At 50.0% G+C, this 23,932-nt stretch overlaps 8 protein-coding genes across 8 annotated transcripts; 5 read left to right on the top strand and 3 right to left on the bottom strand.

Moving 5' to 3' along the window:
- Positions 1-1,292: 1,292 nt before the first annotated feature.
- Positions 1,293-3,338, top strand: PEX2_014610 (arrestin family protein; the record flags this gene model as incomplete). The annotated part of the gene is made up of 5 exons (XM_016738737.1): positions 1,293-1,354; positions 1,410-1,553; positions 1,610-1,928; positions 1,981-2,406; positions 2,463-3,338. 5 exons carry the CDS (start codon positions 1,293-1,295, stop codon positions 3,336-3,338), a joined length of 1,827 nt encoding a protein of 608 aa, XP_016602631.1.
- Positions 3,339-4,737: 1,399 nt separating this feature from the next.
- Positions 4,738-6,409, top strand: PEX2_014600 (PH domain protein; the record flags this gene model as incomplete). The annotated part of the gene is made up of 3 exons (XM_016738736.1): positions 4,738-4,863; positions 4,927-5,052; positions 5,108-6,409. 3 exons carry the CDS (start codon positions 4,738-4,740, stop codon positions 6,407-6,409), a joined length of 1,554 nt encoding a protein of 517 aa, XP_016602630.1.
- A 391-nt stretch (positions 6,410-6,800) lies between these two features.
- PEX2_014590 (uncharacterized protein) lies at positions 6,801-7,955 on the bottom strand (the record flags this gene model as incomplete). Its single annotated transcript, XM_016738735.1, has 2 exons — positions 6,801-7,425; positions 7,480-7,955. 2 exons carry the CDS (start codon positions 7,953-7,955, stop codon positions 6,801-6,803), a joined length of 1,101 nt encoding a protein of 366 aa, XP_016602629.1.
- A 1,261-nt stretch (positions 7,956-9,216) lies between these two features.
- On the top strand, positions 9,217-10,293 carry PEX2_014580 (lactoylglutathione lyase GLO1; the record flags this gene model as incomplete). The annotated part of the gene is made up of 3 exons (XM_016738734.1): positions 9,217-9,250; positions 9,310-10,056; positions 10,118-10,293. 3 exons carry the CDS (start codon positions 9,217-9,219, stop codon positions 10,291-10,293), a joined length of 957 nt encoding a protein of 318 aa, XP_016602628.1.
- A 385-nt stretch (positions 10,294-10,678) lies between these two features.
- PEX2_014570 (transcription factor domain-containing protein) lies at positions 10,679-13,911 on the top strand (the record flags this gene model as incomplete). The annotated part of the gene is made up of 8 exons (XM_016738733.1): positions 10,679-10,765; positions 10,837-10,919; positions 11,014-12,006; positions 12,059-12,267; positions 12,326-12,458; positions 12,507-12,731; positions 12,780-12,935; positions 12,990-13,911. 8 exons carry the CDS (start codon positions 10,679-10,681, stop codon positions 13,909-13,911), a joined length of 2,808 nt encoding a protein of 935 aa, XP_016602627.1.
- Positions 13,912-14,060: 149 nt separating this feature from the next.
- On the bottom strand, positions 14,061-18,809 carry PEX2_014560 (Alpha/beta hydrolase fold-3; the record flags this gene model as incomplete). The annotated part of the gene is made up of 8 exons (XM_016738732.1): positions 14,061-15,447; positions 15,503-15,742; positions 16,093-17,093; positions 17,145-17,336; positions 17,386-17,491; positions 17,545-18,070; positions 18,128-18,314; positions 18,378-18,809. 8 exons carry the CDS (start codon positions 18,807-18,809, stop codon positions 14,061-14,063), a joined length of 4,071 nt encoding a protein of 1,356 aa, XP_016602626.1.
- An 895-nt stretch (positions 18,810-19,704) lies between these two features.
- Positions 19,705-20,858, bottom strand: nimX (cyclin-dependent serine/threonine-protein kinase CDC28; the record flags this gene model as incomplete). The annotated part of the gene is made up of 4 exons (XM_016738731.1): positions 19,705-19,963; positions 20,015-20,178; positions 20,239-20,747; positions 20,810-20,858. The coding sequence occupies 4 exons, from the start codon at positions 20,856-20,858 to the stop codon at positions 19,705-19,707; spliced, it is 981 nt and encodes a 326-aa protein (XP_016602625.1).
- A 361-nt stretch (positions 20,859-21,219) lies between these two features.
- Positions 21,220-22,372, top strand: alkB (oxidoreductase, 2OG-Fe(II) oxygenase family; the record flags this gene model as incomplete). The annotated part of the gene is made up of 2 exons (XM_016738730.1): positions 21,220-21,514; positions 21,585-22,372. The coding sequence occupies 2 exons, from the start codon at positions 21,220-21,222 to the stop codon at positions 22,370-22,372; spliced, it is 1,083 nt and encodes a 360-aa protein (XP_016602624.1).
- Positions 22,373-23,932: the final 1,560 nt, after the last annotated feature.

Raw genomic sequence — 23,932 nt, 5'->3', positions numbered from 1 at the left:
TAATCTTGCCAGATGAAAGTCAAAGGAGATTCTATGCATCATTGTGCAGTTGAGATATTCAGGCACGGCACTTATAGGCATATATGGCCCCATTTGAGTGTTGCATTTGTCAGGAATCTGAGTAATCTCGGAGTTCCAACTTGGGAACTTTTAGCGCGAACGGGCGGCAGTTGGATAAAAGATTAAGACAAAAAAAGACCGAGGGTCCAAGCTCAAGGCATCTTTTTTATTTGAGTGGCGCGATCCAGAGCCTGGTAAGTGTTGAGCACTATATGTGCCGTGACTGGTTAAAGGCATACACCTGTGGAATCTAGGCTTAGCTTTGGTACGGAGTACGGAGTATAGATCTCCTGTTTATCACCAAGTGGGGTTAAATTTGACCCTAAATTTTTGAAGTATGAGATATCACTTCATGTTGTGTGACTCTAGAGGCATATTTGGGCGTTGTGCATCCTCAGGGATCTTAAAAGCATGCGGGAAGGGCGATCCCGAGGTATGTACAACATTGCATGGCGTGATGGGTAAGATGGGTAAATGAACCTCGGTCTTCAGCGTGAGTTGAGGGGGTTCCTTGTATAGTGATCTGTTTTAATTTTTTTTATTCTGTATACAGAATGACTTGCATTTGATAGTAATGAGATAAAATGGCGATCAAACAATAACAACATACAACATATGCGTACTTCATACGGAGCTATCTGTGCTCCGTGGTGTATGTAGAAGGTCAGACATTCATATGATAGCGCTGACGTAAAAGACCAGGGCACTCCAGGGCTCATTTCGATGTGATTAACCGGTTAAGATGCTTCTAGGGTTCTTTTGCAAGTCTCTTAAATCTCTCAAATCCTTTAAAATCCCACTGTTCTTCTTATTCTTTACTGTACATATATTCTCTTCATTATATGCCAAGCCAGTCATACTTCTTACCTGTGAGCCGATTTCCAGTTAAGATTAGTCATTTCACATCGCCACTGGACCAAAGGAATAATTCAAAAAGAAAATCAAAAAGAAAAAAAGAAAAAGAAAAAAACAAAAAACAAAAAAGCAAAGGCGAAGGCAAAAGCCAAAAGAAAAGAAAAAAAAAAAAAAATCGCCGGAAACGGCACAACTCCACTGAGGACCCGTGAGTCGGACCAGCCTTGCGTATCTGGCCATGTTCCGGTAGATCAGCGATAGAGAAAAAACGGAAAAATTACCGGTACACGAACTGATCTCTTTACTCTTGACCTCTTCTCTTTCCTCTTGATATTTTTATTCCACCTTGACATCTCCTTGCTGCGGGCAAATTTCAAATGGCTCTCAGCTTCTTTAGTGGCGGCGGGAGCGCCAGCAGCGCCAAGTACTTCGACATTAGGTGAGTGCGGGACTGACCTGCAGCTCATGTGAACTGCATATCTGACATTATCCAGGTTGAATGATGAGTATATCGTGTTTCGCGGTGGTGAACATGAGGCCGCCAGTGCGCATCTGCGGGGCACTCTGATCCTCTGTTTGTCCGAGCCGCTCACCATTAAACACATCCGACTCCAGCTTACGGGCATGTCGCGAGTTTGGTATGTGTCGCATTTCCCGACTCCGAATAAATAGCACTAACAAACCCGTTCCCCAGCTGGCAGCTTCCCTCCAGTGCAGCCACCGGTGGCCGTAAGTCATGGCGTGAACGTGTGTTCTACGAGAAGACTTGGAGATTCCGGGAGCCAGGTAAAGGAAAAACCGAGGTCCTGCCCGCAGGTAACTACGAGTACCCTTTTGATGTGATACTTGAGGGCTCCATGCCTGAGAGTGTGGAAGGTCTTGCCGAGACATGGGTGATGTACCGCTTCAAGGCCGAGATCGGGCGCAAGTACGTCAAGGACATTGTTGCGCGCAAACCGCTCAGGATCATTCGAACTCTGGATCCTAGCGCTCTAGAACTATCACATGCAATGGTGAGTGGTTTTAGACCTAACCGATCGACTTTTTTACTAACAATCCTCCTAGTCTGTGGACAACATCTGGCCCAACAAGATTGAATACTCCATCAGTACTCCGACAAAAGCCATCGTCTTCGGAACCGCCATCCACGTCGATTTCAAATTGATTCCGCTTCTCAAAGGTCTTCGGATCGGTCAAATTACGTCACAGTTGATCGAAACCCATGACCTTACCCTCAATCCGGAAGACCACGATTCCATTCGCAACACATACAAGAACACAAGGACAATCTTGACCGACGAGCATGAATTGGACGAGGACAACATTGAGATCATCGATGAATCAGCGGAAGGATACCAATGCACGCGCATCCTGGACATGCCCCAGACATTGACCCGTTGTCTGCAGGATACAGACACCAAGGGGATCAAAGTCCGCCACAAGTTGAAGTTCCGCATTCAGCTGCACAACCCCGACGGCCACATCAGCGAGGTGAGTAATATTAGAACCACTAACGATTCTTCTGTCAGGCTAACGTCTCAATGCAGCTCCGTGCTACGCTTCCGGTTTCGATCTTCATCTCACCACACCTTGCCATCGACGACAACAACAACCTTACTGGGCAAACTCCCCAATCTACTCGGATCGCCGTGGATGAGTTCGCGCACCAGGCACCTCCATTGTATGGCGAGCACACGTTCGATCAGCTGTACAGCGAGCTAGATCCCAGCGGATATCGCACACCAGGCCCCGGCAGTGGTCCGGGCACGCCATTCACTCCTCTCAGTCGCAACATTTCGTCGGAGAACCTCGCGTCTATGAACGCCCTGACCAACACCGATATCTCGGCTTCCGCACTGCACCATCGTCTCATCAACCTAAACGCAAGTCCGCGCCCCCATCCCATCAATACTGGTACATCCGCTCCCAGCGAGGGGCTGCTCGGATCTCAATCCCCAACAGACGGATACAACATTCACCGCCAATTAGGTGTCCCTAATGACTACTTCGGAGCGATTTCCGGATCAAACTCACACAGCCATGGCAGTCCAGAACTCTCCCGTCGGCCATCCGACGAAGTGGAGCCCGAAGTCCTTCCCTCGGGTATGGCAACTCCCTTCCATCCCCAGTACGACGAGGTGGAGACCCTTAGCCGGGTTCCCAGCTACTCGACTGCAGTGCGCTGCGCCGTTCGCCCGCGCGATTCCGGTCTTCCCGATTACAACGCCGTGATCGCTAGCAGCCTTCCCACGCTACCAGTCCCGCAGTCTCCCCAGCAGGCTTACATCCGCAGCGGCCGTGCAAGCGGGGCTGCAACTCCCCTCGAGGTGCCTAATCGCTCCGGCTACTTCAATTCTCACGGCACCAATGCTGATGATGAGGAACGCAGACTTAGAGTTGTTCAAGCTCGCGCTAGAGCATGAGGTGTGGTCATGATCCCTCGATTCACGCATGATCTTCGGCCTTCAATTTCCACCAAAAGTTATCCTTCTGTACCGGTGCTGGACACCGAGACCCCCGCGAACCGCCCTACTCTATAACCTCTCTTCCGCCATTCTTCTTTCAATTCCCCCTCTCCCTCATATACTTCTACACGAACGATCATGGTCCCCAGCATTTACTACCCCTTTCGCACCTCAACGTCGGTCAATCTGGAACTTCTCACGCAGCATTGTTCTGAATCTTTCTACCATCCAACAGCGGCGCCTTCTCACCTCTTCTTATTTCTGTGCCTTTTCTTCAATTATTTTTTCCCTCTGGCGTTCAATCATAGACGGGGGATAGTGTCATAGAAGGTCACGGGTGTTTTGATTTTCCTGCTTGTTTACTTTTTTACCTCACGAATGGGATCCGATATCAACGAGCTGCATGACATTCAAACATGCCCATTAGCACGAGTCACGCATACGAGCCTTTGATGCATGTACTTAATTATTTTTTGTCGATTAGACTGAATTCTTCCATGCTCACACACATTTGACACCTTTGATGATATCATAGCCCGATTAGGAAATCAGCTGTCGATCATATTAGGTAATCAACGACCATCCATGGATACCCAAATGGCCTCGGAGGACTCTACTTCTTCCGGTGTCAATGGCATTGTTCGCTTTCGATGGATGCAACATTGGAGGTTCCATTGGCACATGGCTTTTGCCATATTCGGCATTGGTTTACAATCATACAATTTATGTTGTTCCTGGGCTCTAGCAAGTAGGTTTGGTTAGAGTTGAACCTTATACACGGATACCCAGTTCTTGATTGTAAACACAACTCGCGGGCTCTAGTATAGTGTAGAAGGCATTGTTTACGTTCAAACAACTTGTCATAATAAGGTTGGAAATAACCTGAATATTGGGTAGATGTTAAGCCACAGCATGTATCGAGTAAGGTCCAACAAGGTTCCAAGTGGCTTGATCCGATGAGCGAGGGGCACAGTGACCTCATTGGCGTTTGTCGATCGGTTAAGAATGGATTCTCTCGCCTTAAACCTTTTACCCAAAGGCAACCTTGGAATATCCCACATTGTGGAAACTGTTAGTTTATTGACTCTAGCGAGCAAGCCTGCGCGTCCTCATTTATGGATGTCTGTGTGCTAACTAGTCTGGGCATAGGTAGACTAGCGCTCCCCACCATCGGCATTGGACTTACACAGCCACCGATGCGAACAACCCCCAAATTATTCATTTGAGCCACACCATCACTCTCTAGCCCCGGGTTTGGCACGAATAATATAAATTCGACTTCGATTGTTAATTGTCGACGCCTTGAATTGGATCCCGGACTCACAGATCTACCTTGCCCCGCCGTTTCTCTGCTGTCATGTCCACTCCAGCGAGCCCCGCGGATGTGAAGCTGCCGCAGCGGTCTGGAACCGTGAGCAGCGGCTTCACTCGTCGTACTTCCATGAGTGACGATGAGGCCATCCCCGACACTGATAGTAGTGAGGTTTGTATCTATGATATCCTCGAAAAAAGGAGTACCTTGGACTGACGGTGTATTTGTTTACAGACCACCAATCTCCTGCTTGAGCGTCTCAAGGCCTGGAAGCATATGTGCGGATATCTCGAGGATTACCTCTCTGCTACCGCCAAAGTGCAAAAGTCCCAGTCAAAGGAGTATGAGAAGATCTTGAAGGTCGGTTTTTATTTCTATGAGTCGGGGGCACTGTACTGACGATAGATGGGAATAGGCCGTGAATGATCCCCTCAAAGAGGGCCACCACTTCAGCTCCAGCGCAGGTGGTGTGGCTGGTCTGTTTGAGAACCTCCGCAACAACACCCAGGGCATGGTTACCATGTACATGGAGGGCGAAAAGAACCTGAAGACCGCCATCCTCCCCACCCTCGAGCGTCTCCACAAAGAAATCAAGAACAAGTCCAAGGAGCTGAGCTCCGGAGCCGTCAAGGGCGCAAAGGCCGTCGAAAAGGCGCGCGGCCTAACCCAGAAGCACATCGAGCTCCTAGGCCAGAACTCCGCCTCATATGACGCCGCCGCCTCCGGCAAGATCGAGCAGCAACACGACCCCTATCTCCTCAAGCGCGGCATCAACCACCGTCTAAACAACCAAGTCAACGAGGAAAATAACCACCGCCAGGATATCCTCGCCGTGCAGAACTCCTTCCAGCAGTTCGAAGCACACGTCCTACAGACCGTACAAGGCGCTATGGATCAATTCCACCAGCACATGGGCGGCCAACTCGAGCGCCAGCGAGCCATGTACGCCGATATCCTCGGCACCGCCCAGCGCATCCCACCAGACTTCGAATGGATCAACTTCTGCGTCCGCAACGACGCAGCCCTCGTCAACCCAGACTCGCCTCCACGCTCCTTCTCCAGCATCACCTTCCCGAACATGGACCACCGCTCCACCCAGCCGCTCATCGAGGGCTCTCTGGAGCGTCGCTCGCGCGCCGTGATCAAGGGCTACAGCTCGGGTTACTACGTGGTCACACCGGCACGCTATCTGCACGAGTTCAAGGACAACGACGACTTCCGCCGTGACCCCGCCCCCGAACTCTCACTGTACCTGCCAGACTGCGTCGTCGGCGCCATTGACGGCGTGAAGTTCAACGTGAAGGGCAAGGACGTGTCCAGCGGTAAAATCGGTAACGCTTTCCACACAAACACCGAGCTCAGCTTCAAGGCCCACAACTCCAATGACGCTGAGAAGTGGTGGTCCGTTATCAAGGACGCTACTCGCGCCCCGGCGCTGACTGTTGCCGCCGCGGTGCCAACGCTCGCTTCTCCCACCGCGACCTCGCCTGCTGGCTCTGCGAGCCCCTCCCGCAGCGTGTCCGGCCAGAGCCAGCCGCCCACCTACGCTGAGAAAGAGATGCAGAAAACCCAGGCTTCTCCGGCTACTGCTGCTACGCCTGTGGCTGCTTCCCCTGTTTCTGCTAGCCCTGCTCCTACTCCGGGTATTAGCCGCACGGCTAGCACGGCTAGCCACTTCCACATGTCGCCCGGTGGCACCGCTGTGGAGAAGTCGTAAGATGATGGCATGTTTTTCTCTCGTTTTCGTTTAGGCATATCTTTTTAAGCTCTTTTGGTTCTTTGGACTTACATTGCCCACACATACTTGAATGACCCATGTGCATCTCGTCCGTTGATTAGGGTGTAGCGTTCGTTTATCCATTAGGAGAGCGAAGTATACCTTGGTCAACTGGATATATACCTCTTTAATGAATTTCTTTTTCACATCCAAATGCAAGAATCAGATATCAACGCTAACTGGATCGAAGATCCTTCAATTATCAAATACACAAAGTGGGTAGAGTTGTGTCGTCGAATCATATCATAGCCTATGTTGGAAGATACACACGGGCATGGGGTAGCTAGGTAATCCCAGCATACATCGTTGCATACATCTTCATATTCCAAGATCAGAAATCCTCAGGACTTTCCAGATCATCCAGTTTCTCCCCGAGGAAACGTCCTAGCGCAGCGCATTTGGATTCCAGCGCAAGCAAGACAGCTGGTGAGGCGGAGAGATTCAAGCTAGCCAGACGCTCAAGATCGGCGCTGCGGTCAATCTCAAACTGCGGGTCTCGGTGGCCGTTGTGAGGTGGGTTCGGAGGCGCAGGCACGGCAGCAAGTGTGCGCGAGATATCGCCTTGTGCGCCATCGGGTGTAGAAGTTCCGTTAGTAGCATCGAGGGCGCTGGCGTCAGTCGCGAGAGAGTCGGCATTGGTCGCGCCGTTTGGCTCTGGTGCGTCTAGGCTGGATGGACCGACGGCAGCGACGAGGACTTTATCCGCGATTCGGGTTACCACGGCGACAGACTCGTCAAGTTCAAAGACGATTGAGCCTACGTCGCCTAGCGACATCGACTTAGCGGTTATGTAGGATGAGGGGTGGCTCGCTGGGTTGACGCCTGTCAGGTTTCCCGTCGAGGCTGTCTTGGCATAGCATGTGTAGGCGGCGCCGTAGGTTGCACTGAGATTGCGCAGTTGGCGGGAGGAGAGGGAGGAGCCGTGGGCGAAGACGGCGCCGTTTGTTGCGAAGACACTAGAGAGATGCGGTCATTAGGTGTTCCTTGCGATGGAAACGCAGCGGGCATACATGATCGTTGTTATCTCCGGCGGGGATAGGTTATCTTCCAAAAGGTCGCTTAGCGCCTCTGCGTCCAGCATCTTGATATCGGGGAGACCGGGAATCATGGTGTCGGTGTCGGTGTCGGTGTCCTGGCCTACCGAAGGCGTGTGTTCCTCCTCCTGGATCTCAGGTTCTTCCTGCAGTGCTACGCAATCTACCTCCGCAATGCAATTTTTTGGAGGTGTCCACGAGCAGTCTTCCGGGAAAAAGAAACAGTTGTCGCGATAGTCCTCGTCGTCGTGATCGTATTCAATTGGTTCGTCGGAGTAGTCCAATAGGTTCTGGGCACACTTTGTCGGGTAACGGGCCCAGTAAGGCAGGAAGATCGGTTCTGAGGGAGATGGGGTGGTAGGTATGGATAGAGTAGTCGAGGAGCAATGGGATATAGAAGCAGAGAAGCTAAGAACTGGAGGAGGTTCGCATTTAGCCATCTTCACACCCATGGTTACGGACTCGGCACGCAGCGATTATGACGAAGCGTTTATTTATTCCGCACAAAAAGGTAAAATCAATGTAAATAGGGCACAAGGACAGGTAATGTTCTCACAACGGGGGCTTGGCCAGGTAGATGACAGGGAATGAGGGGAACATGCAGCGGTTCGGAACCGTTGACTCAATGCGCATCCAGGTTCTCTAGTCCAAATGGAAATTCACGATGATTCCAATCGCGTCCAGTGGTACACAGAAAAAATCCAGGAAAACAGAGGTTTATGAGGCCCGGTACGACCAGCGGGTGTCATGAGATGCGTGAGGCAGCTCCGCAATGGGAGCACCACGATCGGGCAACATAGAGGAAGCGTGCACACGAGCAGTGACTTGATTGGGAGAGGAAGAGGGGAAGGATATGTGGAAAACGAGAGCTAAGCGCGGCAGTATAAGAAAGTCCAAAATAGGAAGTTCAAAATAAAGAAATGAGACAGGATGCGACACGACGCCGGGGCGAGGATAGAGGCCAATGGTAGGAAAGGGATCAACCGGGAGCGGGGGAGAGAGTTTGAGGATTATGCAAGAAGAATATCCACGAACCTGGTCTATGCAAAATAGGCGAACCGGGACAATTGGGGGTGTTCGAGGGTGGGAGTTCGGAGGTTGAGTTATGAGAGGAAGAGAGGGAGGAATTGGAGACAATCGATTCCGTTGATGTGGAGTTCCCGCATGACGTTGACACGCCGAGGTACACTTACTAACTAGTTGGTTAGTTATACTGCGATTATGTATTTAGTGGTATCCTATGTGTAATATTATTGTTTAGCTCCAAATCAAGCAATTCCCACACTCGTATTTCCCAATTTGTATTAGACCTACCTATATTACCCATACATATCATCAAATGGTAGTTATATACTCGGATTCGTTGCCGTTATGTTTCAGATTAACCTAACATACTAGGCGCGCCCTAGAAGTATTGAGAATGACGGACTAAAGTACATAGAACCTAATTGATCCTAGTTCTATAAAATATACGTCTAATTCTGTATGTTACAAGAGCTATATTGTAAAAACAGGATATAGCGTCATGTGCCCCACCACTATCTCCCGGCCGACAAAAAGCTCACCTTTTGCCCCTCCCATCCTCCTCTCTCAATGTCCGCTCGTCTTTCCGCCAGGGTCCTCCAACAAAGACATTTTCTACCAATCAGTAGGCTTAATTAATATTCAACTGATCGTCCAATTATTGACAAGTTACCAGGATCCATCGCAACCATGGCTTCCGATACCTCCACCTATAAGCTTAACCGTTCGTGCATACTTCACACTCTTTCGGCATAGTCACTTAACACGATGGGGACATTCTAGACACGATGATTAGGGTCAAAGATCCGCAGCGATCGGTGGATTTCTACAAGTTCCTTGGTCTGAGCTTGGTCAACACGATTGACATGCCTGAATGGAAGTTTTGCAACTACTTCCTGGCATATGATGGCCCTGCCTCTCTCCAGGGTACCCGTCACTGGACCGATCGCAATGCCGTACTGGAATTAACTCACAACTACGGCACCGAGAACGACCCCAACTACAGCGTGGTGAACGGAAACACAGAGCCACACCGTGGATTCGGTCACATTGCTATCTCAGTTGACAATATCGAAGCCGCCTGCAAGCGGATCGAAGATGCAGGCTACCCCTTCCAGAAGAAATTGAGTGAAGGCCGTATGCGACACATCGCCTTCGCTAAGGATCCCGATGGATACTGGGTTGAGATCATTCGTCGCGCCGATGAGGATCTCAGCACCACCACCGACCCGGGTAGCTACCGACTGAACCACACCATGCTGCGCGTGAAGGATGCCGAGGTCAGCTTGAAGTTTTACCAGGAATCCATGGGCATGACTTTGGTCCGCACCATTGAGAACCCAGAGAACAAGTTCAACCTGTATTTCCTAGGTTACCCTGCGTCCAACCCAGAGATCAAGGAGGGTAGCAAGAATGGAGTGGCGGAGTGGGAAGGTCTGCTGGAGTTGACCTGGAACTATGGCACCGAGAAGCAAGAGGGCCCTGTCTACCACAACGGCAACACTGAGCCCCAAGGTTTCGGTCATATCTGTAAGTGGATTGATCACTGGAATGCTCCTAATTGATTTTCAAGGTTCCTAATTTGAATTAGGTATCTCTGTCGACGATCTCCCGGCTGCGTGCGACCGCTTCGAGTCTCTGAAGGTGAACTTTAAGAAGCGCCTGACTGACGGGAAAATGCACAACATCGCATTTATTCTGGATCCCGATGGATATTGGATTGAGGTGGTGCAGAACGAGGGTATTAAGCGCACTGGAGACTGGTAGTACATAGCAAATATTGTACCAAGCCAAGACATGTACATACTCCAAATGTGAAAATGCAGAATATCACTTGACCTCGTCTTGATTATTCCCCCCACCATTTCATAGGCCAACGGTGGTGGACCCTCCCCCGCCCCCAGAACATTTTGATCTCGGGGGAAGATATTCCTTTTGCGATTTATAAACTTCCTTTTTCACTTGCGTAATGGCTTGATGATGAGAATTTCAAGAATTTCGTGAATTCGACCTTGGATGCAGGATGAATTAATGTGATATCCCCCATTTCCTCTTGTTTTGCGGGGATTCATCGCCTTACACACAACTCAAGCTACCCCAAGCTTCAAAATTGGGAAGAATCGTCCAGGACTTGGTCTTGTACCTCTTACCAATGTCCCCCGATCCAGAGAAATCAAAAAAGGCACCCCGTAAACATGTCACCACCGCCTGTGTGCCATGTCGGGAGAGCAAAATCAGGGTATGTGCTCTGAACTTGGAGGCAAAAAGCCTAAATGGCTTCAAATAATCTAATGTACCACTTGCTACCAGTGTGACGGAGCCACTCCGCACTGCCAGAATTGTCAGCGCAAGGGGAAAGAATGCAAATATCAACATGGAGACGACAAGCGCAAGTAAGTACGACATTAGGGGCTGTTCGGAAGTGGAGTGAAGAAGGGGCCCTCGTAGGCGCACATCACTTAATGTTCAAAGGCTAATATGAACTAGAGTGTCGCTTCGAGCATCAACTGAGTTGTTCTCGGCCCGAATTGACCAACTTTGTCATTTCATTAAGGAGCAGGGGCTGGAGCCACCGCCAATGAATCCAGAGGATGAGGCTGGCATGAACAGGGTTCTGGATACCCTCCAGATCGCGCGCGGATTCCCTCAAGTCTCAGCAGTGGCTGATGAAAAGCGACCACCGGGTGAGCCAGCGGTCTCTGGGATCTCCAGTAAATCACCGTCCCAGGATCCACCTGCTGTAAATCCCAAGGGACAAACTCCGACCAGCAATTTGGTTGTTTCTGGTGCTTCCCCAGCGCAAGATACTGCCTCTAGTGGAAAGGCCCCGTCGCCTGAGGGTTGGAATCCTTTTGGAATGGTACCAGGCGCTTCGAACAATCAAAACTTTGTTCATTGGGGCTTCACTTTGCCAACGGCCGAAAGTCTAGACACGATTTACGCCAACCTCAACGGAGGACCGAGAGCCCCTGCAATGCCTAGAATGCCCGTCAACACGGAATTGAGCCCGGATAGCTACCAACTTGGTATGGACATGGCCCAACAGCCGGGAGTCTTGCTAGGCCAGCTACCCCATGACGCAGAAAATGATTCGGACAGCGGCGAAGAGGATGAAGCTGAAAATGACGTTATTGAGCAACTGTCGCACCGAATTGGCACTTTGAAAATTGCAGGTGATGGCCATCTGCGATTCTACGGTGCCACGTCCAACCTCAATCTAGTGGACGTCTCTGCTACACAGCAGCGGCAACGACCAGACGCGAGGACTGTGCGCCACGATGGACAGGATATTCTGAACCACCTCCGGGTTGGTCAACCTGTTGATCAAGCCCTGGAGGATCATCTTGTGGAGCTATATTTCACCTGGCAAAACCCCAGTACATACATTGTCGACAAAGGGATGTTCATAACGGCACGAAACAAATGGCGCAACGAATTAGATGATACCCCGTTCTATTCAGAGGTGTTAACCAATGCAATGTGAGTTCGCCCTCATTTTCCGGTGCTTCAAGGATTTGCTGACTTGTTGCAGGTGCGCGATCGGAAGTGCCTTTGAGGCGCGCTATCACCCCACATTCATCACTTTTCCTAAGTCTCTGTCTGAATTCTTCGCAGACCGCGCCAAGGCCCTTCTGGAAATTGAACTGGATTCTCCTTGTGTTGCTACTGTTCAGGCTCTTGTCATTATGAGCAGCCATGAAGGCGCATCAAATCGTGATGCTCGAGGTTGGCTGTATAGTGGTAAGTATATGTCTTGGAGACGGACACGATCAACGCTCATCGCCTAATTGCTCTGCAGGAATGTCTATGCGGCTTGCTTTCGATCTTGGCTTACACCTAGACATGACGACATACGTCAACAAGGGCGAAATCACCCAGCTCGAGGCTGATGTACGCCGTACAACCTTTTGGGGAAGCTATGTCGCAGACCAGTGAGTTCTCGCAGTATTTATACTGTCAATATCTCTAACAGTAACTAGTTTCTGGGGCTTCTACTTGGGCCGCCCGTTCCGAAACAACGCTGGAGACATAGGTGTTCCAAAGCCTGGCTCTGCTCTTTGTCCTGAAAAGGAAGAAAACTGGCATCCGTATGGCCATCAAGCTTCTCATATGCTATCTCAAAACGGGTTGAGGAATCCCATGGAGCTAATATGCAGACAATTTGTCGTTCTTTGGGAGATGATCTCCCCAGTGGGTCATATTTTGTATGTGGCTTTTGCACGTTATTTAGTACAATGCTAACATGCCATTAGGTATGGATGTTCCGATATCTCTCGACACGACTTGCAAAGGATCACTTATCAAGTGACCGAAGACTTGTTCGCCTGGAAAGCAAATCTTCCTTCTACCCTTGAGATTGACTTGAACGATGATACCTCACCAAAATTGCCTCATTTGATGATGCTCCAGTAAGTTTGTTCAACCCAACGGACGCGCAGAATCATACTGACAGTTTCTTGCAGCATGCAATACCACCAGATAATCATTTTCTTCCACCGCCCATGGCTTTCCAAAAGCTACATCCAGCCCCGCAGCCCTCGTCAAGGCCCCGGTTATCACCACGCACGCCGAATGTGCGTGGAGTCAGCCACCGCCATTGCACGACTACTCCAACTCTTCGAAAAACACTACACTTTCCGCCGCATGAACAACCAAGTGGTAGCGATCATCTTCAGCGCAGCGCTCATGCTTCTTTTCGTGACAGTATCCAGCTCCCCAATAAGTCCGGGCAAACAGGGTGACAGCCCAACATACCCTCGCAGCACGGAAATGGTAGCATACCTCAATCTGTGCTTCCGCGCTCTCGATGAACTAGGTCAATCATTTGACAATGCAAAGCGCACCCGCGACTACCTTGTTACCCTCCAGCGACGCTGGCAGGCAAATATGCGCCGATCCGGCTCTGCGACGAAACGGCAGAATAGCAGTGCTAACTTGGCGTCGCTGGGCTCGCAGAAGCCGTCTCTACAGCATGCCCGGGCTGCCAATGCGCATGGAATAGATGGCTCGCGGAAGAAATCCCGTTTATCTGTTTCTGGGGTCCCTCCTAATATGAAATCAACAGCACCTGTGACGACCAACCAATATTCCCACCTCTCTCAGCACACCGTACCTCCTCATCACCAATACCATCAACATAGTTCTTACCAACAACAAGCCCCCTTTCCCGTTCCAGTTCCCGATTCCCAGCTCGGCGATCTAGACTGGATCCCCAACTCGGACATGCGGCTTTTGTCTGAGACTCAAAATGGCAACGCACTAAATGGCATGGGCCAGATTCCTTCTCCTCCTTTCCCCGAGGACCCGAGCATGCTATCAGAAATCGCGGATATTGATGGATGGTGGGCATCGGAAAACTACTCGAGGACCTCAATGCCGCCATGAAATCATTATTGGGCGACTAGTCACCTTTTGTTTTCTTTGCTTGATTGAATACCCACAGCATTGTAGAGAGTACTCAATTCATCGAGTCTGTCAAATTTGTCACCCAATTAATTCCACATGTGAATCGGTCTTATATTAATTGGCCAAATTTAATCTATATCCTCCATTGTTCCTTCAAACACATCCTTGAACCAGTCACCCACTTCCTCTCCCTCATTGCCATCAGTCCTCTGAACCTGAGACAAAGTAACCCTCCGCTCCCCAACGCCCTTCTCCCGCCCCCAAAAGCATGCCCGCCGCATAGCAGATACCATCTCATCAGCCTGTCTTGCAATAACCGTAGAACCATGACCCCCCTCTCTAGTCTTCTTCTTCAGCTCGGTCACAGACGAAGAGGAAGAATCCGAAGCCAAACCAGCACTACCCTCTCTCAAAAACACCCGAACCCAAGGCAAAGCCATCTCCAACCGCCCAATCCCATCTCCAGGCCCAGACCACGTATTCCCACTGATCCTATAATCCAGACCATACGGCGGCCAGCGCGAAAGCGCCTTCCGGCGCCGAGTAACCGTACCGCTAATATCATCAACGTCGTCGGCATCCATATCCGGATACACATCTCGATCCCAGATCGACCTGTCCGATGCTGCGTGTTGTTCTGCGGCTGTCGTGCTCCGCGCCTTCTCCTTCAGCACGGGGACGGGATACTCCGGTCCAGTGAGATACTGCGGGAATGTGCGCGGTACATCCCGGCCTGCGGAGCGGAGGAAGAGGATTGGTGAGGCGAAGGAGTCGAAGTAGCGCTCTGGGGTTGAGAAGAATTTTGAGCGCGCTTGGAGGAGAGGGACTAGGTCTGGTGGTGCTTGGGACTTTTTTCTTGGTTGGCGCTTGTGTTTGGATGTTATTGTTGTGCTTGGAGTGGTATTGTCTGCTCCTTTTTTGGAGGGTGTGATGGTGCTCTCGCGCGTGCAGTACTCATCCAACCCGGGCCAGTCGCAAACGGGTTCTACGGCGGCGACGGCTTGGATGGATTGCGCTTCTGTTAGAGCTAGCATGAGAGCTAGAGAGCCCCCGATGTGTGTGCCGAAGATGGCTAGTTGGGATGGTCGGAGGTTGGTTTGGATCCAGTCGAATCCGGCCAGTGTATCGTGGACTGGGGTTGGGTATTTGTAAGAGGTGAGTTGAGGATTGATTGGTTCCGGGGTTTGGTCCGAGGACTCAATTGATTCTTGCGATATAGAGATTTCATCTGATGATGGGGAAATAGGTGTTTGTTTATCCCCGAGGCGGTAGTTGACTGTGACTACCAATGCAGACGCGGTAGATGCTAGGACATGCTGGGGTGAACCTGCTGCAGAGGCCAAGGCATTGGTATCGCCAGTCCTTTGATGATCAACTTCAAAGTTTCCATGCTTTTGAGATTCGCTCGTGCCATTTCCCTGGAACAAAGGTCCAGGCGGAAGGTAGAGGATTACATTTGGGTCTTTTGGTGATTGCCCCTGCTGAGACCAGCTCAACGCGCTCGGTCGCGTAATTCTGCGGACAAAGTTAGCATGTATGACTAGGCCTCATATCGAAGGTTATCTATTACCTTAGTGAGATGGCTCCATTGTTTCCAATTGGAAGGGAAATTGTCTCATCTGTGCAATCGGATGAGGCGGTCGAATATCGCGAGCTTTGGAAACACGCGACGAAAATGCGGGTAGCTCCTCTGCTGCGACGCAGGACAAGGGCTATACCGCGGGACGAGCAGATGATATTTTGCATAGCACTATTGGAGCATGTACCTGATCTTTGATAAAACTTGTTAAGGATCGGTGTGTTGGCCTTGCTATCCGAAAGTAGTTGATGCCTGAGTAATCTGGCTACATATGTGATAATATATAATTGGAAAAAGATATCATAAATGGAGCACTAGAATGGTAATGATGCTACCTTCAAAGACTGGCAAGTCTAATCTTAACAAAATTCATACAGTCTGGGATATTACAGCATATATTGTGTGCATCATTCTTCAATTCAACATCCAAAGACCAAGCTAACCATGCACGAATGGCAATTTTGTATCGCTCTACAATTTCAAACCAAAAAAGCAAAACAGAACAAAACAGCAAAAACCGACGCATGCACTAGATAGGTAACAAACTGCTCCAATAGCCCCTCCACGAATAAGTGTCTCACTTCGAGGTAGTCGCCGACGCCGCAGGGTCGTCTCGGTCCAGAGGAGCTTCAGTATCATCCTCTGGCACAGGACGCACAACCTGCAAACTCAACATCGGATCCTTGGAGTAAACCCGCAGCCCAACCACACACACAGCGTTCCACGGGTCAAGAGCAGGCTCGTCACGGTCCATCAATGGAGGGTGATTCTTCACATCCGCCTCGTCAGGAGGCATATCGACATCGCTGTCAAATTCGAACCCTTCAAGTAACTCAAGGTCGCTCGGGTCCAGAGAATCTGTAGCAAAACGAACGTCTAGGCTGGGACGTGGGGAGTCCGCTCCACGTAGCCGGCCACTGTTTGCCTGTCTCGCGTGCAGGCCCTGGCCGCCGTTGACGTGGATGATCGGGACGGAACCGTTGACACGGCGATCACTGCTTTCGCTCGAGATACTTGCAGCCTCGATAGGAGATTCTTCCACTGGTCTCTCTTTCAGAATCTGGCTGGGAATATAATCGCATTCGGGGTTGTGATCGTAGGAGCTACCGCTAGGGGTACGGCTCCCGCACCTTGCTTTCCTGCGCTCTTCTCGAGCACTTAGCTTCCGATTGCGGATCCAATCCTTCTGCATATTTTTCTTAATCTCATCCCGAAGCTTTTTACGCTCGGCTGCCTTCAAAAGTTCCTGCTCATGCTTTTCTTGCTCTGTCTCGCCCACCAGTCCCTTCGCATGTGCGAGGTCGTATGAAAGGCCGACTTGGACCAATTTCTCTCTTCTCGTCGACGCAACCTGGCGGACGATTTCTTCGGTGGAATCGACGTCTTCGTGACGGAAGGCTGTGATTTTCATCAGGACGTGATAGCGACCCGGGTCAAGATCGATCTCGGCGTTAACAGATCGGCCCATGAAATGGCTGTTGTGGCTGCGCACGAGATAATCTTGTTCTCCGTCCTTCTGCAGACGGAATTTGAGCACGAAGCTGTACTCGCCGGCTAGTCCTTTGAAATAGCGTGCATCAAGCTGTGTCTGTCAGCTACTGTACAAGAGCAGGATTGATGGAGCAAAACGAACCTGGGATAGCACAATGACTACCGGACCACTGGTGGTCACATCCATCATAAATTTAGTGCTGTGATAATCAGCGGACCAGGGGACATTCAAGGTAGTCCATTGCTGGGTAATTGTCCATTCAGGCCCAAAAAGGCGAGTCCGGTCGAAGTGCTGGTATTTCTTGAGGAGGTCTTTATAGGAGATCCAGAAGAGCTGGGCCAGGTCAGCATTTTTAGTCAAAGCGCAATGGATGAACACCTACACCATCGTTGCCAAATTTATGGCCAAGCTTTTCCATCCATTCAGGCGTCCATTCTTTGGATCCATCACCCCAGGCACCGTACCATTCTTTGCGGCCCCATGGGTTCCTAGGTGCTGTGAGCTTTTGGTTCACATTCGAATAGCGCATTCGTGCACATACCTCAATCGCAGTAGTCGATGTCCGTCAATCTCCCGGGCATCCATGATGGAGTAGGAGTGGCCCTCTGCGATACCCTTTCGATCCCTTGGTGGACCATGGTACGAGGGCTCCAACCAGTTTGAAAATAGACCCGTCCCGCAACCAAACAAGAATTCCTTATTGACCTTCATAATTTCCTCAGTCCAAAAGCGATCCTTGTTCAGGATGTTGCTGGATAAGACCTCAGATGTGACGCCTCCGGTAAGATCCTCGAGAGCTTCACCAACAAATCCACCCTCGATCGCAGAATAGTCGCCATGGGCCTTTGCGAAGGCTTTCTCTAGAAGAGGTAGCCAAGTCTCGTTATCGTCGACGCACTGGGCAAAGTACAGGGCCCGCGAGCCTGTCTGCCAGACTCGCCGGTACTCTTCCTCCGTATCATTCCGATTGATGTCGTCCCAGAGGGGCCGCTCAGTCACAGACTCATCATAGTCGGCAGCGCGGAGATAGAGCTTGTCATCAATAATGCACTGCTGCCACTCGCCGTCTGATGATTGAAGTCAGCATGATTGCATGTCGGATCGGACTCCGAGCACACGCTTACCTCGATGGAAAACAAATCCATAGATTCCAACGTCTTCATTGCGAGCAACACAAATCTTCTCGATAAGCTCCGCCTTGTTGCCCATAGTACAAAGCGCAGCCATGAGCCAGCAATCCCCATCATATCCCTGTCGCACATCTGACGCGGTAGGCCCATTGACAAAGAACTGCGGATTCTCAAAAATTTCCTATATGAAAATCTTTAGTAACCTATGATCCGATAACTCCTGATATGTGGTTTTCAAACTCACGGTCACTCTCTTCACTCCCTGTGGTCTGAAATCGTTATTGGGTTTATCCAATCCATCGAGATAGTGTCTCCGACCACACTTCAGATCTAACTCGATATCAAAGTGCGGGTCTGAGTATTTCTGATTCACACGCTCGCATTCCTTGACAATACGGCAGACGGACTTTTCACATTCCTGGCGCGCCTGCTCGTACGACTTGACGGCCTCGTGGCCCTGGATACGGCCGCTGGGTACGTGCTTGGCCCGCGTCCGTGCATACGGGTTGTCTGGCAGCACCGTGTATACTTTGCCGGGGTACTTGGTGTTGAATTGTTCCCAGAACTGCTTGACGAATTCCTGGGGTGCTTGACAGCGTGGACGGGGCGGTCGGCTGTTTGAGCGCGAGGAGCCTGGTCCTGCTACGGCATAGCCCATCTCGTCGTCGAACTCCATGATTGCGGTCTGTGGGCTGATGTTCGTTGTTTGCTTGAGGAAGTTATTTGGATTCTGCTTCTTGCTTTTTTTTTTCTCTTGAGGAAGCGCTGCGGTGGGGATGTTTGGGCGGCTATTTCTCTTATATCACACTAAACACCTCCAAAAATGGTGACGATCACGGATGAAAATAGAAACAAGACGGGGATGCTCTTCTAAATAAGAATTTGGGAAGATATTCCCCAATTTTCCCCCTCACACGGCCACTCCGAGCCGAGAACATAGCCTCAGCCTGCTTTCCCTCGTATTGATTTACTGGGCTTGGGCCTGCACCCCATAAAAGCGTTCATCTTAAGGCTGCAGATGCATTGGGCTAGCGGGCGAACGAGCGAATCTGACAACAAATGGTGCTTTCGGCCCCCACCTCACTCAGCCCCTCCTGTAACGGGCTCAAAACAAATAAGCATGAATTTCAAATCAATATTAGACTGGATCAGACTTCGGGGTGTTGAGCAAGTCGTGGAGCGAGAAAGCAGTCAGAAAGCAGTGAGAAAGCAAGGAATGAAAGAACTAAACTTGGATGAGATGCTTAGCATGTTTCATTCCAAAGTTTTGTGGGGCGAAGTTCAGCTGACATGGGGCCCATGACGCTTGACCTGCACCTAGCTCATGGTCTATATTAACCTGAGGCTGAAGAAGCTGAATACAATGGTACCGTAACATCATTTTTCATATCTGATTACAGTGTAGAAAGGGTATGTACGCCTGTTATTCAAGACTAAAGCACTTTCATATCCAGTAAGCCCGCCCTCCATATCACTCCCCGTTGAACGCCGAAAGAGGAGAAAGAAAACATGCACCGAAACCATTCCCCAGGGTGAATAAGACTACGCAGAAAAAGCGTGGAGTCGTCACACTACTGGTAGCTGTTACTGGCACCACGTCCGGAGTAGTATGCAGTGCCGTTGCGGAAGTACGGGTGGAGACAGGCCTGCTTAGCCGATAGTCGGTGTGCAGGATCAAACTCGAGCAGAGACTCCAAGAGCTGACATCCGGCCTCCTCCAGCCCAGGAACGATCTCAACATCAGGGCGCTTCCACTTGGGGAAAGTGGATTTATAGTCGGGGAACGAGGTCACACCGGGCCAGGTATCTTCACCAGGCGTACCAAGGATACTGCAATTGGTTAATACGATTGAACACAGAACAGAACAGAACCACCCTTACCGGAAGATCTTGAAGATCTCATCAATTTCAGAATCACCGGGGAAGAGAGGCTTGCGTGTACACATCTCTGCGAAAATGGCACCCACGGACCACATGTCAACACCCGTAGAGTACTGACGTCCACCCAGCAGAATCTCTGGAGACCGGTACCACAATGTGACAACCTATAGAGTATGTTAGTAAATAGAGAACTCCGCCAATTGAATCGAAACTCCAATGCATACCTCATGAGTGTAGGTGCGAAGGGGAACACCGAACGCTCTGGCAAGACCGAAATCGGCCAATTTCAAGTTGCCTTCGCGGTTAATCAACAAGTTCTGGGGCTTCAAGTCACGGTGCAAAATTCGGTGGCTATGGCAGTATCGGATTCCCTCAACAAGTTGGGCCATGAACTTTTTCACAATTGCATCCCCCAGGCCCAGGGTTGTACCCGCCTTGAACCCATCGGGTAAAGGCTTCCCTCGCCCGCCGTCACTGACAGGCAGAGCCTCCATGTATTTCTTAAGGTCGAGATCGAGGAATTCGAAGACAAGGTAGAGCTTATGGCCATCGGCGTGGACAATATTCAGCAGCTGGACAATGTTGGGGTCCTGCATCTCCTTGAGGAGAGAAATCTCGCGGATTGCAGTGCTGGGAACGCCCTCATCTTCAGCTTCGAGGCGAATCTTCTTCAGGGCAACGATACGATTGGGGTGATTGAGTTCCCGGGCCTTGTAGACCACACCGTAAGTGCCTATGGAGCATCGACGCGTGAGTTGGGCTGTGGATGACAACAGTCGCGTGGAGAGTACATACCCTCGCCGATCTTCTCAATTTTCTGATAGTTATCCATGGTGGCCGACATTCGATCCTTTTCTACTGTTAATGAGATTAACAATTTCAAGACAGAAAGGCTGCAATGGGAATTGACACAGATCGGAGGGAGGTTGCCAAGCAGAATTTGTAGGGGAAGCAAGGAGAGGAGATAGTCACTACTTACATCCGAGGATATTGATATCTGAGAACAGCCGGAGCAGCACGCTCTCCAAATTCCACCTGGAGATCGTAAAAAAGTAATTTGTTGAAGAGAAATTGACGAAAGACAGTATTTCAATGGTGGGGAGAGAAAGACACAAAACAAACAACCCCCGCGCCCATCATAGGGCGGTGAAGCGCGTACCTTTTCTTTCCCAGTTCAACTTTCTCTCAGACTTCATCTCTTCGCAATGGCCCAAATTAAGGGTCTTAGTGCCTATGATCGCCCTCCTGATCCAGTGAGACTTTGCTATAAGAAATATTCTAAGATTGCCTTGTCCAAAGTTGACAATGATCCGGGGATCCTCGACCTACAACGGATCGATCCCGACCAACTACCCGATGGAGTGACGATCACGCAGTATATGTCCAGCCAAGATCTACGATTAGCTTTTGATGATTTCATTCGTGGAAGCCATGCTGCAACAGACGAGCATGCCCCTCTGACTGAGGATATTCCAGTATTCGCTCACAAATCGATCTCCGGTTAGCATTGTATCGCCTCAATTTGGAACTGACCCAGCAGGACAAAGAGCTATGCCTGACCTCCTGACAGGCCTCCTGATGATTCCCGCCTTATTCCCTCCCACCATCCAGATCGAACTGCTCTCTCGCCTATTCCACCGAGACTTACCCAACCCCGAGCATCAGACAAACCTACACCTACACTATGACGTTACGTACCCCGAAGAATCAGAAGAAACCCACATGCCCAAGTCATTCTTCGCAGACGACCCCACTCGCGCTTTCCAGCCCAAGGATCCTCATGTGCACAAACCTTTGACGGTTCAAAATCTCTTGGAGAAAAAGCTGCGGTGGGTGACATTAGGTGGACAGTATGACTGGACTGCTAAAGTATACCCATCTGGAACCCCACCGGAGTTCCCGCCGGATATTGCGAAGGTGCTCCGTGCAGCTTTCCCAGCGACTTCGGCCCAGGCTGCCATTTTGAACCTCTATTCCGCTGGAGATACCCTGAGCGTGCACCGGGACGTGAGTGAGGAGTGTGACGTAGGTTTGATCAGCGTGAGTTTTGGATGTGACGGATTGTTTTTGGCTAGCCACGACGACGGAAACGGCTGCGAGATCATTCGGCTTCGCTCGGGCGATACTGTTTACATGAACGGTAAATCGCGGTTTGCCTGGCATGGAGTCCCGAAGATTCTGCCCTCAACCTGTCCGAAATGGCTGGCCGACTGGCCATCATCTGGGGAGTCAGCTCCGGGAATGCCGCCTGGTCCATACGAGATGTGGAAGGGTTGGATGTCTAGCAAACGGGTCAACTTGAACGTTCGACAAATGACGGCCACTCAGGCCTGCGAGGAGTCAGTAGACCAAGCTTGAAAATGGGAAATCTCGATGTCAGTAATATACTCAGATTCTTTCCTTGGTCCACACGTGGACATCATTCCATCATGGTCGACTCAAGCACAGAGACGTCGTGCTATTCCAATGTCCAAAAGTTCCCATGGTTTCACTAGAGCACTACAGCAAAGGTACTCTTAATAACTTGCCACTACCGCAGATGGCAGTGGGTTTCCTTGCAAGTTACACACATACCCTTTCCGGGTCACTAGCAAAGAAGAGACTTATTGGACTGGCCAAAATGACACCATAAAATTCCAGGGGAGCGCCTCCTACGGTGGTGGGTCGTGCTAGGTGAATCTCACTGGCCTTGGATATAGACCACGAAAAGCCCCTTGCACCAGCCTATGGGAAGGTTATGGTGATGTCTAACTACATTATCTAGTAACTATGGGTAACAATAGTGACGGTGCTGATCCAACAAGATTTCCATATACCGAGCCTTAAAGATGATATATCGTTGTTCTCTTCTGCCCGAATACCTCATGGGATGGCGTTCAGTAAGCACGATTTTCGTGTTTTGCTTTAAAAGGAGGTCCCCAAACTGTACAAGCTCTCTTGGTTGCTCTCCCATTCCCTATTTCTGGAAGAGGAAGAAATGGCTATTTGGAAGCTAAACACTCGATAAGCTGAGTATCTAGGCTTGGTTTTGCCAGGCATAGCATGTAGCCTTCCACAATAGTTGTGACCGGTATAAGACTACCCGATATAATCAGTTAACGCAGCCATGACCCTGTGGTACTATATCCTATCGATTGGGTATTTATCAGAGGATGAATGGTTTGAGCAAAAGGAGAAAATCCGGTAGATGTTCGAAAGTGAAGGAACTATAGCGCATGTGACTATTTCCATGATAGGCGGCTTAGTCCGGACTTCGGGTTTAAATATACTTTATCCACACCTAATTCGGACTATTTTACACAAACCTTATCGCTGGTTCTTCTCAGGTCTGACTCACGTATAATTCATGGCCGGCCGGATCGCTATCTTTGATACTGACCAACCTAAGAGCCCAAAGGCAATCTCAGTTCGTATATTCAGAGCTAGTACATCCAAGATATCGATATGGGCCTCGGCAATCCCTTTAATTACCTTATAGTAACGTGGCAACTTGTCTTTGAGAAATACATAGCTGGAATTCAGTGGCTTTACCCCGCACTATAGTCCAGCTCAGATCATCGAAGGCCTATAAAAGGACACGACAAAGCTAGATTAATCCGGTAACCCGGCATGCAGCTTTCTTATCCACTTCTTGGCCAATTTGCAAAGATAATTGGCGTTTCTTCCAAGGAAACTAGCGTATCAAATCGACTGGCCTCTCAGTGAATTCCTGTAACCGTGTGTCAATTTTCTTAACCTTCCGTCTTTTTAATTATATTGGATCAGTGATTTGAAATTAAACTAACTTGATACTCTCAAATTGTATACGTATCTCTAGTGAGGTCTAAGTAAAGTATGACTATATACCGTACTTCACAAGGCTCGGGTCAACCCCCGTTTAGGAAGGGTTTAGGCATTAGAACCCCTTCCTAAAGGGGG

The sequence above is a fragment of the Penicillium expansum genome (genome assembly GCF_000769745.1).
Source record: "Penicillium expansum strain MD-8 chromosome Unknown contig44, whole genome shotgun sequence".
In the NCBI taxonomy this organism is placed as follows: Eukaryota; Fungi; Ascomycota; class Eurotiomycetes; order Eurotiales; family Aspergillaceae; genus Penicillium; species Penicillium expansum.
Note: the sequence above shows the minus strand (reverse complement) of the source record. Positions and strands in the feature narration are given on the sequence as shown.